Source organism: Atractosteus spatula, chromosome 8 (assembly GCF_055471065.1).
Source record: "Atractosteus spatula isolate fAtrSpa1 chromosome 8, fAtrSpa1.hap1, whole genome shotgun sequence".
Classification (NCBI taxonomy): Eukaryota; Metazoa; Chordata; class Actinopteri; order Semionotiformes; family Lepisosteidae; genus Atractosteus; species Atractosteus spatula.
In genome coordinates, this window is record NC_142713.1 from 10,035,267 (window position 1) to 10,052,117 (window position 16,851).

The window sequence follows — 16,851 nt, forward strand, 5'->3', positions numbered from 1 at the left end:
TGGTGTGTCTGTGTGTGCCCTGTGATGGACCTGTGACCCTGTATTGAATAAAGCAGTATGAAGATACTGTATATGGATGGAATCATAATGCTAGTCTATCTTTTAAGACATGCAACAAAAACAAACAAAAAGTCCTTAAAATGTATATCTTGATGTATATTACTGTATGTTGTTGAAAATGGATTTAATAATTGTATTATCGAACATGACACATACCAAATAATGCCCTATTTCAAACCAGTTGCTGTTTTAAAGCTCCTTGCAGGACCAAAACGACATTTGAGTTTTATTTTTTCGTTTACCCAGCAAGTGCAGCGTTCTCAGAATAGCACACACTAGTTATTTTACAGCACTAACCAGCAGACAAGGTGGAGACGTGAAGAAATTACATAGTCAATTACATTATATGGGGAATTCAGCATGCCTGGGAGGTGCATTAATCTTTAAGGAGTTTTCAGAATGTGTCAATGGATTTACTCAGACTTAAAGAGCTACAAGAAGTTAAGGCATCTGTTTAGTGTTTCTGTCAAAATACTGGCAACTCCTCAAGCCCAACGTCACTTGTCACCATACTGACGCATTGGCTTAGATTTTCTAGGTCAGGACTAAGAGAGGAACCAATTCATTTTTGGCAGGATCATAAGCATCCTCTTTTAATGTTTCCCACCAAAGAATTTACCCGGCCTTGTCTGGCTCCTGAGAGGAGGAGAAAACATGGTTCAGGGTGGGACACTTGCTACAGTAGCTAAATAGGAATGGATTAATAAAACCAGCCACCAAAGGGATCTTTACCATTTAAGTGAGCCTATCAGTAACCTTTATGTTTTGTACTGTATCTACATCCACATCCATATCTATATCTAAGCTGTACTGTATGTGAAAACAGGTCTGTTTTCCTTGTGCATTCATGCCACGACACAGCATGCAAACATTGATTGCATTGTTACTTAACTTGTATTAATTTTTCTTGATCGCAAATTGTTGAGCACGAGTGCTGCTACAGTATTTTCAAATTACTCGCTATTCTTTACACAATATTTTGTATTTCAGCGCAGGTATCCTTGGTATGGATCAGAGGTTAATCAAATGTTAAAGTGCAATGCAAAATCCTTTGACCAAAAGTTTACTTATGTTGTAGACTTTGCTTTGCTGAACCTTATCCAAGGCTAAATCTATGGAAAAGCTGTATTTTATCACATAAACTAATGTTTATATTAGGCGTAAAATCCCCTAGATAAGCACAAAATGCATATAAATTGAGCTACAGTATTACAATCACAAAAATAAAATAGAAAGACCACATTCACATAGTGGGCTATATTTACAAATATTTAAGCACACACCTAAAATAACATTAGGTTGTCTTTAATTGGTCATTAATCAGGTTTAGTGAAACCACTGGTAAAGTGAACTATTTTAAAAATAAATTACATCATGATGAAGAGAATATAAATTTTGTAGAGTGCAGGAGTTTCAAACTATGACACCCTTTTTTTTTGGCAGAGATCTGAAAACCAATTGGAGTGGCCAGTGGACAGATTATGTTTAATTCCATTTTGTATGGAGCAACCTCACAGTCATCGCGGCAGACATCCCAACGCAGCGCCCAACTTCCATTCATCTGATCGCCTGCAGCTAAGCGAGAGGAGAAAGTGAGATGCGCTGGGAGGTAACCTTGACGTCACCGGTAGAAGGATGGGAGCCCGTCTGTGCACTTTGCTATAGTGTAGACGGGAGAGATGGCGGCTAATTGCCTATGAATAAGCAAAAAAAAGGATGCTAGACTGATAAAAGGGGAAGGACGCTACGAGGGGCTTAACAGCGCTCCTTTTTTAATATAAAACCTAGTTTGGGAGTTATTTCCATCTTTTTTTTTCCGGGGTGGATTTTATAAGGGGGTGGGCGCAGCGTTCTTTACATCTGTATCCCCCGTCTACAACCTCTCCATCCGTCTGTGTGCAAGGAGGCTATGGCTGCGGAGGGTTTAGTGGAAAGTGCGGATCACTACAAAGCGGAGATCGAGCGCCTGAGCCGGGAGCTCTCGGAAACCACCCAGGAGAAGATCAGGGCTGCTGAATGCGGGCTGGTGGTGCTAGACGAGAACCAGACCCTGAAGCAGCAATACACGGACTTGGAAGCTGAATATGAAACACTCAAACAGGAGCTGGAACAGCTCAAAGAGGTAACTGCCGTACAGGTAACTTAATTCTGTACAGGAGCCGGGTTGTAAGTTGGCAAGGGATGCAGCAGTGCATTACAATGAATGTGTCGGCCGGCTGCATCGTCCTTCTTTGAGCAGAGATGCGGGATTTGGTGTGTTGGGCATCGCATCCGCGATGAGTTGGTGAAAGTGTGGAGATTAAGCGGCCCGCAGGTGATGTAAAAGAGATCAAGGCCAGATTCTGAGTCTCCTAAAAGATGCTGAGATTGACGGTTGCAGCTTTGATTGCCTAGTTTACGCTTATCTGTGCTTGACCTGCTAGCGTGCACGGTCTACTTGCTTGTTTAATTTAAAGCGATGGGACGCGAGATATGTGTGCTGCAATAAATGATCCATTCCCCTTAACATGGCACTGCTATGCTACAGTAAATATCTTCCAGTGTGTATGCCAGTTTTATCTTTCACTAGACGTCGTGTGGTCTGACTCCGGACTTGTCCGTGGGAGTGTCAGCTGCTGAAATAAAAAAAAACGCTTAAATTATGTATTATGTATGTAACGTTTACGTTATATATGTAAAATAACACATTAAAATGACTGTTAAAGATAGTTAATCTTTTGTTGGTGGCTTCTTACTGGTCACTTCATGGGAAACGAAGACCACTTCAGAGTGAAACTAGTCTAAATAAAACACGTTCCCTGAAATTGAGAAAAAAAGACTATAATAATATCATATCATATACAGGTAGTTCACATGATAATCACGTTGTTCAGGAAAAATACTGAAACAAAATTTTGTAATGTTTTGTTTTGTTGATATCCTGTCATTTGGAGAAATATTATTAGAAAGGCAAATGCTAAACAAATAACTAAAGTTTTTTTTTTCCCCCCATTGCTTTAACCCAGTGCTTTATAACTCAGGCTTCATGTAACAGTTATGGAAAAACAAATCTGAAACCCCTCCCTGTTCCCTCCATTGTCTAATTTCACTTGCAGTAAAACGTCAGACCCCTCTGGAGCAAGGATATTTGAGACCAGTGTTTTCTTGAAACAAAGGCTGTGCCTCTTGAAATGGACAATGGAGTGAAGCAGCAATTTGGTGCTGGTTTGGCTTTTTAACTAAATCTTTGTTGCGGAGTTGGACAAACTTGACTCTTCTCCAGTGTCCGCTAAACTATATTCGATCCAAAGCTTAAATGCAGGCTATTTTTTTTTTACATTGCAAGAATTCAACACTGTAGCCTAGGTATGGTTTAAATCAAAACTTTGATCCACCTAGAAAAATCTCGAATTGCAAGCCCAGTACTTGATGGAATCTCTCTCAGCTAGGAGCTTATTGCTTCTTCCCAGTGGAAACCTCCATCAGCTACTGGAGTACAGATTTGTTACTGGCTAGTAGATCTAATTTTTCATATATTCCAAGTCATAGTGCCATAGAGAACAGTTACTATTTCACTGAAATATGGATCACTTATGGATTCTAAAAGTGTCTTTCATTATATGAACATTTTCAGAACAGTTTATATTACTGTTTACTAACAGGCTAGGAGGGAGGCAAAATCTTGAATATAACCCTGGGTGGTGTTACATGTCTCTCTGATGTACTGTATAAGTAAGACTGATCTGTAGGTTTTCAGTTGTTTAGAATGGCATTAATTAGGTTTATCCTAACTTGCTGGATCATGCTGGTCTAATACCAATATTAATATTGTAATTAACACTGAGGGAAAAAATCATAATTTGGGACCAGAGATAACAGGCAATTGTCAGTCCACAAGGGAAGGTTACCTTGCTTGAAGGATGCAAAGAATGCATTGTAAATTATTCATGTACTGTACGGTTTTACATTTCACAGTGCTGACCTGTGTCGGCACTCTGCTATGGCAGGTTATTGCAAGAATATGTGGTTACCTAGGAAAGAAATAGTTCTTTCTTCCTAATGTGACAAGTCGGTAGAGTCTTGAGTAAATTGGGACATTCCCTGAGACACAAATTGAATACAAACTAGACAATCTCAAAGATGTGAATTTGCTTTAGAGAGATAATCTTAAGGGCAGTGTAAACCATTAATGACAGCTTTTTGTCAATAAATGCAGGCTCATTTTCATCCAGATTTATTTATGTTAAAAGCAAACAGTATAGTGTATTAATAATACTGTGTTGTTTGTAGGATGATGTAAACACTTATTTCAGTAAAGCAACTGCATTAGAGCTTAACCTATGAGATCAGAAATGTAACTCTAGACAGGTTATTTACGGTGTCATAGGATGGTCTCATTGGAGGTTTTTTGTGTGCTCTGTGTGCATTGCAGAATGACTTATAGTCCTCTCTGAAAGTACAGTTTTGTAGAATGTGCAAGATCTAAAGGTTTCCCGTCATTAACGGGAATATGATTTAAAACATTTTTTATTAATATTGCTTCATATATTGAACTCTTGAGTTATATATAGATATATAGCCATTCATTTTGCTGAAAAAGAAGGTTTAACAATAGGGCTGTGTTGCAAGAGCCTATTGTATCCATTTCTCTCTTTTTCTGACTGTTTCCTACATACAATATTCTTTGTTAAATTACAATACTTCTAAAATGGACATTGGGAACAGAATATTGATGTCGTTCCTTATCATGAACGAAAGCTGTCAGTAAGTTTACTGGTAAAAAGTAAGAATACAACAAGGTAGAATACTTTCGCATGAAACGTATATGCATGTGTCCTCTCATCCTAATTAGAATCAGTGACTTTTATTAAACCAGGAAGGTAACAATAAAATATCCCAAATAAAAAAAAGATCCATGACTAATTAAAGAAGAATGTACTTTATGTGATTGGGACAGGAGTTTTTTATTGTAGCTTAATCTGTACTTCGTTGAACTCTGATTTATTTGCTTAGTTTTAGTTCGCCCATTGTCTCTATTCATTTTCTGCTGAAAGTTCTCTAAAAAAAACCTTTGGGACCGTATCTGTACATCCCTTGAACTGATTAATAAGTGAAAAATTACTTTACCAGAATCAGCTTCCTAAGTATTGCAAATCGCATGCCTACGCAAAGAAACTGCCAAGAATAGAAGGAGTATTTGCTCTACAAATGACATTATGTAATTGTAGCCTTGCAAGGGCTCAGCTCTCTTGTCATGATAAATAATGAGGAAGAAAAAATGAAATAAAACCACGCTTGTACTCTACCGTACATATACAAACAGTGTATTGAATAACTACAAAAGAATGCAGCAGAAGAAAGACAACAGTTACGTCACAGGTCACAAATGTCTCTACCCCACATGAAATATCTGGTTTTGCATAGCATGGTCTCAGAGCTCTGTTGTGTAGTGGTCTTTTCGCTATTCAGTTTTGAGAAATCAGTGGGGAGAAGCTGACACTGCATCACCTTTTTACTGATAAAGTTGGCACAAACTAATGAGGCTAGTATGCAGAGCAGCCAAGTACTGTATCATAACTGTGGTGTAGTTATACAGGGGGATGTAGAGGGAATTTCTGCAGGGAGGATCCTGGACCGTAACAATGAAAACACACAGCAGGGTTGAGCATGATGACATCTGCAATTCGTGAGAGACGGCACCTCACAATTTGCAGCTTCAGTGACCATGTTCATAATCATTTGGTGTAAAAAAATGCCAGAGCTCTCTGAGCAATCACTGTAGATGGATTCATTGCCGCTTGCCTTGTAATAAAACAGCTTTGTTTTTTTTAGAGTCCAGGATTGCAATAGTGGGTAAATTCTTCCTAATTAAAATAAAATCAGACATGATTTTAACTATATTAAATAATTAATCAGTCCCTAATCAATACTATTAAGTTCTAGCAAGGAACTAACACATCACGTTGAATTGTAGGGCTATATTGCAGCCAAGGTATTGTTATGCTCAGATTATAGAAGCAGTTTAAAAAATATTTTGTTACATACTGTAGCAGAAAAATAATTTGCTGTCTCATTTGCAGTATTTATAACATCAATGTAGTATAATATCCTCTGGAAGGATTTTTTTTTCTCTTGTGATGACTTAAGTGGGGTAACACAGTGGCACAAAGGTTAATATTACTGCTTCACAGCGCTGGGGCCCTGGGTTCAATTCCTGGGGTGCTAAAAAATATTTTGTTACATACTGTAGCAGAAAAATAATTTGCTGTCTCATTTGCAGTATTTATAACATCAATGTAGTATAATATCCTCTGGAAGGATTTTTTTTTCTCTTGTGATGACTTAAGTGGGGTAACACAGTGGCACAAAGGTTAATATTACTGCTTCACAGCGCTGGGGCCCTGGGTTCAATTCCTGGGGTGCTATCAGTAAGAGTTTTGTACAGTAGGTTCTCCCCCTCTTCACGTGACTTTCCTCTGGGCCCTCCGGTTTCCTCCCACGGTCTAAAGAAGTGCTGGTAGATTAATTGGCTCCTGTAAAATTGTTTTTGGGGTGAGTACGAAAGTGTTTCTGTCTGTGTGTCCATTGCTAGTCAGGTTAGGCTCTGGCTTCCTCCTACTGTATATAGGCTCTGGCATATATGATATGATGATGGATATGATATAATGCCGTCGTTCTCAAACTAAGGTAAGCGCCCCCAGGTGGTACGCCAGATGATCCTGGAAATTTGTTGTATGCATTGAAAAATGGGGACAGGTTTTCATATTTTCTATTTTAATAAAATTAGTTTATGTGTCAAATACGCAGCCTACTGTACGTACTATGATACAGCACGCGCTAATACTTGAGTGGACACAAGAGCTACTATGTAATTCTATACCATTGTATAGGAATGGGTGCTACGAACATAAGTGGCCAATTGTATTTTAATAAAGTTATCTCCCGCAAATAGGAAGGTAGGAGAATATGTGTGATTTTGGAACAATGCCAATCTTGTAAGCACAGATTTAAAAAATAGTTATCTTCAGCAAATAGAGAGGTAGTAGATTGTGCATGGTTTTGGAACACTGGCAATCTTGTGAGCACAGGAAAGCGTGATAGATAACAGAAAAATATTTAAGAACTGTTCTAGGAAAATTTGAGAAAAATACACTGAGCGCCTCTGTGTTTCGCTCCCATATGCATGAAATAAAAACGTCTTTTAACTTCTGAGACAGACTCCTGAACGCGAACGGGGAAAAATGTAAGTTTGTGGATTGCTAAAGCAGGTAAGCCCCACACTATTTGTGAAGAACTGTGCTTTTCAGTTGGCAAAAAAGCTGACACGTATTATGTGTGAAGAAGCTGCTAAACAACTCGACCTGCTGCCCCCTCTGAAAGACACAGTCACTCATAGAATTATTGATATGGCAGATGAGAAGAGAAAGTTAGCTGATAGAGCGTGTTAAGATGAGCAGATGCTTTTCACTGCAATTAAATGAGTTTGCAGATGTCGCTGATTTGACCAATTTGCTCGTTTACGTTAGATACGAGTTTGAGGGTATGTTCCATGAGGACTTTCTCTTTCTGTAAGACGCTACCAACAGGAACTACAGGAGAGCACATATTTCAGCTTCTGAATGAATTTGTCAAAAGGGAATGGCATCGACTGGATAAAATGCGTTGGAGTTTGTACAGAGGGTGCTAGATTGATGATAAGTCGACACAGTGATGTAGTTGCACGAATTAGAGGGGTTGCTCCAGATATGAAGTGGACGCACTGCAGCATCCACCGCGAGGCCTTGGCGATTTAAAATCTGTTAGACTCTGTTGTGAATTGTATCAAGGCTCGACCAGTGAATTCACATCTCCTTTGCTCGACTAAACAGGCTCACTCCTCTCACTGAAATGGTGCTTTCATGGATAGAAAATGGATAGATAGTTTTCTGTATGTAATGCCAAAAAGTCAAGAGTAATGAGTTAAATTATCCAACAAAAGTTTCTTAGTGTAAATAAGTATCAACCTTTGATTCACCTCTTTGAGCAGCAATGAGCTCCACTAGATGTTTCCTTTAACTGTTTATCAGTCTCTTGCACTGACCTTTATGAATCTGGGGCCCATTCTTCCTTATAGAACTACTGTTTCATTGTCTTAACACATCACTTCATGTCCTGCCGTAACATTTCAATGGAATTTAGGTCCCGATATTGGCCAATCTAAAATTCAAAATTTCTTATTCTTCAGCCATGCTGTTGTGTGGTTGAGATTATTGTCTTGCTGCATGACCCACTTCCAGGCTCAGATTCAGCTGACAAATGGATGGCCTCATGGACTCTCCACAAGAATTTGCTGATACAACGTCAAATTCATGGTTCTGTCAAAGATGGCAAGCATAGCAGCCTCAAACCTTGCCAATCAAGATGAAGTTCTTCTGTCTGAAGGCAATGTTTGCTTTTTGCTGCACAAAACATTTCTGGTCATGGTCAAAACGTTCAACATTTGACTCATCTGTCCAGAGATGTGTTGTCTGCTGAACTCGAGACAGACATCAATGTTCTTTTTAGAGAGCAAGCGTTTCTTCCTGGCTGTATGTCATGAAAACCATTCCCATTTGGCCTTTTCCTAATTGATGAGTCTTGAACACTCTCCTGACATTAGCCACAGTGAGAGAGACCTGCATGTTCTTAGATATTAATCTAGAGGTCTTTGTGACTTCTTAGATGATTTTGTGGGCTGCAGTTGCAGGTGTCGTACTAGGATTACTGGTCCTGGGTCAGCATGGTCTTGAATATTTTGCATTTGTTGATCTATGGATGGATGGGGCCTCAGCTGTTTAGAAATGTTTTTGTAATCCTCTCAAGATTGATTAGCATCAACTACTCTTGTTCTGAGGTTCTCTGAAATTTCTTTTGATCATGGCAGTTTCACTAGCCTGTGTGACACCAAACAGAAAGGAAAGGTTTATTATATAGAACAGGGCTGCGCAGTGTCAATCATTTTTTCCTGTTACTGAATTATTTAATCACCTGATTCTATTTGAAGTACCCTTTTGCTAGTGAGTTCACTTATTATTTCACATACACTGATTCTTCATTGTTCCTTTTTTCTACTTCATTAAACCATTGTGTCTCAAAAAACTTTGATTAACATGTTTCAGAAAGGACCAGTTGCTATCAAATAAGGGTACTAAGATAAGAAATTTTAATTTGCATAATTAGATTGGGGGTTCAAAAACTTTGTCTTGGCACTCTGTCTACTGCAGCTTGCAAACTTTCTTTCAATCATCTACATGCTGCAAAGGGCCTACTCACACCTGGACAAGGCTGGCAACACCATAAGGATTATGTTTTTCGACTTCTCCAGTACCTTCAATACTATCCAGCCCTTACTTCTAAGGAGGAAGCTGGAGAAGATACAAGTCGGTGCTTCCATGATCTCATGGATCACTGACTATCTGACAGGCAGACCACAGTCTGTGAGACTTCAGAACTGTGTGTCTAAACAGGTAGTAAGTAACACAGGGGCTCCTCAGGGGACAGTTCTTTCTCCGTTCCTCTTCACCCTCTATACTTCAGACTTTATATACAACTCAAAGTAGTGCCACCTGCAGAAGTTCTCAGGTGACTCTGCAATTGTGGGATGTATCAAGAGTGGGTGGGAGGAAGAGTACAGAAGACTGGTCAGCAGCTTTGTGGAATGGTGTGGGGAGAACCACCTGCAATTGAATGTAGCAAAGACGAAGGAACTGGTGATAGATTTCAGGAGGAAAAGGGTCAAACCTACGCCTGTCTACATCCATGGGAGTAGCGTGGAGATAGTGGACTCATACAAGTACCTGGGAGTGCACATCGACGATAGACTGGAATGGTCTAAGAACATCGAGGCCATCTACAAGAAGGGTCAGAGCTGACTTTACTTCTTGAGGAGGCTCAGGTCCTTCAATGTACAGTGGTGTGAAAAAGTGTTTGCCCCCTTCCTGATTTCTTATTTTTTTGCATGTTTGTCACACTGAAATGTTTCAGATCATCAAACAAATTGAAATATTAGACAAAGATAACACAAGTAAACACAAAATGCAGTTTTTAAATGAAGGTTTTTATTATTAAGGGAAAAAAAAAATCCAAACCTACATGGCCCTGTGTGAAAAAGTGATTGCCCCCCTGTTAAAACATAAATCAACTGCGGTTTATCACATCTTTGGAAAGCTGAGTTCAATTTCTCTAGCCACACACAGGCCTGATTACTGCCACACCTGTTCTCAATCAAGAAATCACTTAAATAGGACCTGCCTGACAAAGTGAAGTAGACCAAAAGATCCTCAAAAGCTAGACATCATGCTGCGATCCAAACAAATTCAGGAACGAATGAGAAACAGAGTAATTGAGATTTATCAGTCTGGAAAAGGTTATAAAGCCATTTCTAAAGCTTTGGAACTCCAGTGAACCACAGTGAGAGCCATTATCCACAAATGGCGAAAACATGGAACAGTGGTGAACCTTCCCAGGAGTGGCCGGCCGACCAAAATTACCCCAAGAGCGCAGCGACGACTCATCCAAGAGGTCAGAAAAACCCCCACAACAACATCCAAAGAACTGCAGGCTTCACTTGCCTCAGTTAAGGTCAGTGTTCATGACTCCACCATAAGAAAGAGACTGGGCAAAAATGGCCTGCATGGCAGAGTTCCAAGACAAAAACCACTGCTGAGCAAAAAGAACATAAAGGCTCGTCTCAGTTTTGCCAGAAAACATCTTGATGATCCCCAAGACTTTTGGGAAAAGACTCTGTGGACTGACGAGACAAAAGTTGAAATTTTTGGAAGGTGTGTGTCCCATTACATCTGGCGTAAAAGTAACACAGCATTTCAGAAAAGGAACATCATACCAACAGTAAAATATGGTGGTGGTAGCGTGATGGTCTGGGGCTGTTTTGCTGCTTCAGGACCTGGAAGACTTGCTGTGGTAAATGGAACCATGAATTCTGCTGTCTACCAAAAAATCCTGAAGGAGAATGTCCGGCCATCTGTTCGTGACCTCAAGCTGAAGCGCACTTGCAGGACAATGATCCAAAACACACCAGCAAGTCCACCTCTGAATGGCTTAAGAAAAACAAAATGAAGACTTTGGAGTGACCTAGTCAAAGTCCTGACCTGAATCCGATTGAGATGTTGTGGCATGACCTTAAAAAAGCGGTTAAGGCTCGAAAACCCTCCAATGTGGCTGAATTACAACAATTCTGCAAAGATGAGTGGGCCAAAATTCCTCCACAGCGCTGTAAAAGACTCATTGCCAGTTATCGCAAACGCTTGATTACAGTTGTTGCTGCTAAGGGTGGCCCAACCAGTTATTAGGTTTAGGGGGCAATCACTTTTTCACACAGGGCCATGTAGGTTTGGTTTTTTTTTTTCCCTTAATAATAAAAACCTTCATTTAAAAACTGCATTTTGTGTTTACTTGTGTTATCTTTGTCTAATATTTCAATTTGTTTGATGATCTGAAACATTTCAGTGTGAAAAACATGCAAAAAAATAAGAAATCAGGAAGGGGGCAAACACTTTTTCACACCACTGTATGTAGTAAGATGCTGCGTATGTTCTATCAGTCTGTTGTGGCGAGTGCCATTTTCTACGCGGTGGTATGCTGGGGCTCTGGGATTAAAGCAGTGGATTCTAACAGGCTGAACAAGCTCATCAGAAGAGCAAGCTCTGTTATTGACCCCCTGGAGGTAGTGGCTGAGAGGAGAATGGTGTCCAAACTAGAGGCCATCATGGACAACATCTCCCATCCCCTCTATGACAGGCTTGTAGAAATGAAGAGCATGTTCAGCAATAGACTGATTCATCCACGGTGCAACAGGGAGCGCTACAGGATGTCATTCTTGCCTTCTGCCATAAGACTGTACAATGCATCCACCTTGCGTCTAGGCAGAGGCAACATTGACAGTGACCTGTTTCTGTACTGAACAGTAAACCGATACATCTGTTCTTTTTCTTTTTCAAGTTTACAACCGTTTTTGTGCAATATATGCCAGGGACTTGTGCAGTACATTTATATTTTTGTGTACTGTACATTAAGACTTTTGTGTACTGTTCTGGTTTGTCCTTTGTGTGTTCTGGACTGTGAGTAACTCTTCTTAGTGCACTACTCACTGGACTGATTGTATTGTGTATATATTGTATTATTATTATTGTATCATTCGTTACACTGTTGTTGTGTTGTCTGTGTTAAGCTGCTGTTGCACTGCAATTTCCCTCACGGGATCAATAAACTATCTATTCCAGAATACACTTGCTTCCACATATCTGAAAGCAAATAGGTTAAGGTGCAAATTTCAAAATAGCAACATACTGTAAAAAGAAGCAATACCATTATTAGTATCCTCACACAATATGAAGTCAAAAGTTATTAATTTGATTTGATTCTGGGTTCAAGTACAGTAATATTTATGTCTTCTCTTAATAGAAAAAGGGCTCAGTGAACACAAAATCAGGCAAGCTCGGAATACAAAAGAATTCTTATATGTCTCTATCTCACTCACCTGACCCCTCAGTCTCTCTGCCACACTAGACTTTTTTTTGCACAAAATTGACCAAAATTCAAATTGAAAATACAAGAACAGCACTTGACTGTAAGTTTGTAAAGTAAAGTGTAAATCCATCCATTCATTTTCTAAACCCTTCATCCAATACAGTGTCACGGTGGAGCTGGAGCCTATCCCAGCAAGCAACGGGTATGAGGCAGGGCACACCCTGGACAGGATGCCAGTTCATCACACAGACACAAACACGCACACACTCACACCAGGACCAATTTTCCCAGAAGCCAGTTAACCTACCATTGTGTTTTTGGACTGTGGGAAGAAACTGGAGCACCCAGAGAAAACCCATGCAAACACACGGAGAACATACAAATTCCATGGAGATAGCAGCCCTGGTCTAGAATTGAACCCAGGGCCCCAGTACTGCAAGACAACAATGTAACAACTGCATCACCAAAAAGTGTAAATTATAAACAACATTGTTGTAAATTTAGCTTGACCCCATTAAGTGATGTAGCGCTGACAGCAAGTTTGTCTTGGAGCTACAGTATCTTTGAGAACAGGTCTCCATTGTAAGCACTGTTGAAAGGCCACGACAGTCATAACAGAAAATATTTCCCTTTGCTGCGGTGTTGACATTTTTCAGGACATTTATGCTTGTGCATAGCTAATGTCATGCACTGTAACTTCTCCAAACACAGGAGGCCGAGTCATGCTTGGTAACATTGTATCACCTGGTTTGACAGCAGCAAGATGTGAAAATAATATACTGTCGATCATTCCTCACTGGTGTAGGATAGCACCTTTTAATCTGATTTTAGCATCAGAATTCAGAATTTAAAAAGTCTACCCTTTTATCTTGCTAGAGGAAGGATGAAAATAGGACTGATCTCAGATTTATTGATGTATTTTACTCTTTCTTTAAAAAAGCGCTTTTATTTGTACAACGCTGTGTCCTATTTTGATAAACTCTCTGCATGTTCTGTTTAAGAGCTGAGGACCAAATATTTAGATGAAAAAAATGGGATATTCTGTAAAATGCACTTAATGCAGTTATTTCAAGGCAAAATAATGGTAATTTGCAGTACCAGAACTAAAATATTGTAAAAGGTGTTTACAATACAGTGGGTGTATAAACATATTTGAAATACAGTATAGCAAAAGTATAAAAAGGGAGTTACCAAAACAAATAACGACCAGCAAAAAATAACCCACTATATAGTGGGTTGTCAGTCCTGTTGTGCTAAATTATCAGTTTCCTCTCTGTAGCAGTGTTTTTCAATGTACTGTATGCAGTACATACTGTATGCACGTTTCTAAAACTACCTGCAATTAACCATTTTTGAATTACTTATTGCACATTTTTATGTTGTTTGTGTCTTCAACAATATGATTTTGAGCACTTCTGATGATGATGTGAGTGAACAGGGGAATGCAACATTTCGTTTCTAAATATTTAGGGAAAATGATGCCATGCTGTTCTGATGACGCATTGCAATGAAGACTTCATTCACCTTGCTTTTTCCCCAACAAAGATCAAAACAAACCTTCTGAACTTTACATGAACGTGTGACTAAAGGAGTACTTTGCAAACTTAATGTTCCATAAAGATAGTCTACTAAATAAAGATATTTACTGTCTCCTCTTTTCAATTTTGATATGATTTTAAACACCCAAAGCTGTGCTTTGCATTACCATATCTTTTGAGGCCTTGTGAAATGTGAAATAAAAAATAAATTGTTTAATCAATTTAATATCTAACAGTGTAGATTTTGGGTGACAAGAAACTGGAATATAATTATGTTCTATCAACAAACTTATTTTCCTAAATATCAACTGATTTCACTGTAATCATGTTACCTGCCAGAAATGCTGAAAGGTTATTATGTGTGTAGCAACCTAAAACATCTTTCCAGTTATGATAATGAGTTCAAGTATCAACAAAATCTTTTCGGGTGGCACATGGCGCAGTGGTTAGAATTGGGGTCCCTTGGTTCAGAACTGAACCTGGGTTGTTATCTGTGTGCAGTTTGCATGTTCTTCTCATGTTTGTGTGGGTTTGTTCCAGGTGCTCTGGTTTCCTCCCACAGTCCAGAGACACACTGGTACAGTAGGTTAATTGGCTTCTGGGAAAAGTGGCCCTGGTGTGAGTGTGTGCGTGTTCGTGTCTGTGTGTGCCATCCAGGGTGTACTCTGCTGTGCTTGGCTTGCTTGCCAAGGTACTGGCTGTCTCCCACTATCCTGAATTGAATAAAACCTCTAGAAATCAGATGAATGGATGGATCTATTGATTCTTAAAATCTTGTATTTAGTATGTTGTAGGATTCATACTTTTACACAATAACACATTGTACATTTATTGATTGGTCTGAGGTGTTCTGGGTAAAGGTAATCACCTTGGACCCTCCCTCCATTGTCCTGCCACGGCACCTGTTACAACGTGCTGAAGTCCTGTTTGGATGAATTGGAAAATAGAAGACTGATTGTAACGGTTGCCAGGTGAGGCTCCCATGGAAAGAGTATTTTAAGACCCTATGTGAGGCGGCAAATCTGGAAAGGAATAGGGAACGGAGTTGAGGGAAGACACACAAGGTTTATTGGTGCTCACGGTGATGATAGGGAAGTCCGTGTAGAAGTGAAGGGTAGGTATCCATTGCAACAAATCCAGGGAGGTCCACAGGAGAATCAGGAAGCAGTCCATATGTCCATTATCAAGACATCCATCCGGAGACAAAACAGGAACAGACACAGGTAAAAACAAGAACTAGGAATACGGGGCTTCATCCCAGGCCCTGGGCTCAGAAGATCAGGGTGACCACTACTGGCCTATGTCCTCAGACTTCCATGTGAAGCCTGGTGGTAGGCAAGAAAGTGTTGTTGCTCTATGTGCTCAGATGTCTTTGGGAAATGGATAATTTTATTCAGTGAGACAGCAAATACATGAGTTGTCCTGGTATTTTTGAGAGGGCGGCACCATCATGTGATGTTTTTATGCTCTATATTATAACAGCTTTGCTGTGGCAAACCATGCCTGGAATGTATTATTCTGCATTTGTTGGTGAGTATTTTACATTTTAGTCTGTTATCAGAGAGGCTAATGCGGGTACTCACTTCCTGGAACGTTGCCTTTATTTATGTTTTCCATTACAACTCAGACATCATTTAACTCTAACAACTATGTAGTCATCCATCCATCATCTATATCACCCTAAAGCTGGGTTCTATTGCCCCAGTAAAGTGATGGGGACGCTATACTGTAAAAAAAGCGCTGTCCATTGGATGAAATGTAAAACTAAGGTCCTGACTCCATGGTCATTAAAAATCCCAGAGTGTTTCTCGAAAAAGTGTAGGGATGTAACCCCAGCATCCTGGACAAATGTCCTCCTGGTCTTTACCACTCTTGATCGCATAATAGTCCCCATCTATGAATTCATCACTCTGTTCTCCTCCCCATTGATAGCTGATGTGTGGTGAGCACACTGGCATACTTTGTCTGACGTTGCTTCATCCAGGTGGGGACTTCACATTGGTGGTGGTGGAGGGGAGTTCTCATTACCTCTAAAGTGCTTTGAGTGGAGTGTCCAGAAAAGCACTATATAAGTGTAAGGATTTTATTATTAGTAGTAGTAGTAGACCTCAGCATTGGAGGACTGCAGTTGTCTACCTCTGGTCTTTTTCCTTTTTGTTTACTGCCAATGAGTGCACCACAGTTGCAGGCTCGAGTTTCTCTCAGCTGGTCTGTACAGTTCTGTGTTACAGATTTCATTTGTACTCCAGTGCTTAAGAATTTGGGACGTCCTTTACTTTTGTCTTTTTCCATCTTCATTCAGAAGTGATGAAGGTGCTTACTTTGTTTGAACCTGTGTGTTACTGATGTGTTTTGTTACATCAGAAATCAGGTTGCCCTTCACTGCTGCGTTTATATCTAATTAAATGACAGTGGTATGAATTGTACAGGTCTCTATTTCCTCCCGAAAAAGCTAAATATGTTTATATTCTTCAGTATGTTTATATTGTACAGAAATACTGTTCAAAGCACTTTACTTCAGAAGACTCATTTCAATTCTGTAGGTGTTCACAGATTATTCCCACTCGCATACAGGGGTCCAAGCATATAATTTCTCTCCACACTGACGACATTCTGTTTTTTCTTTATTTTCAGTTCAGCTCAGCACATCTCATGCTTATTTGATAAATTTAGTTATATCTGTGTATATATAATTGTTCAAATATCAATCCTCATGCCTTGATTCCCCCTTCTATGATGACTTTTCATCCACTCACATATTATGTGATAT

General features: G+C 39.6%; 1 protein-coding gene across 1 annotated transcript in view; it reads left to right on the top strand.

Annotated features, from left to right (window-relative positions):
* The first annotated feature begins 1,969 nt into the window (after positions 1–1,969).
* The window catches only part of bicd1a (BICD cargo adaptor 1a), a 118,423-nt gene continuing 103,541 nt past the window's right edge, over positions 1,970–16,851 (top strand). Inside the window, exon 1 of the mRNA XM_088922582.1 lies at positions 1,970–2,197. Within this exon, the coding sequence (XP_088778708.1) occupies positions 1,970–2,197 (228 nt within the window). The remainder of the gene's footprint in view (positions 2,198–16,851) is intronic.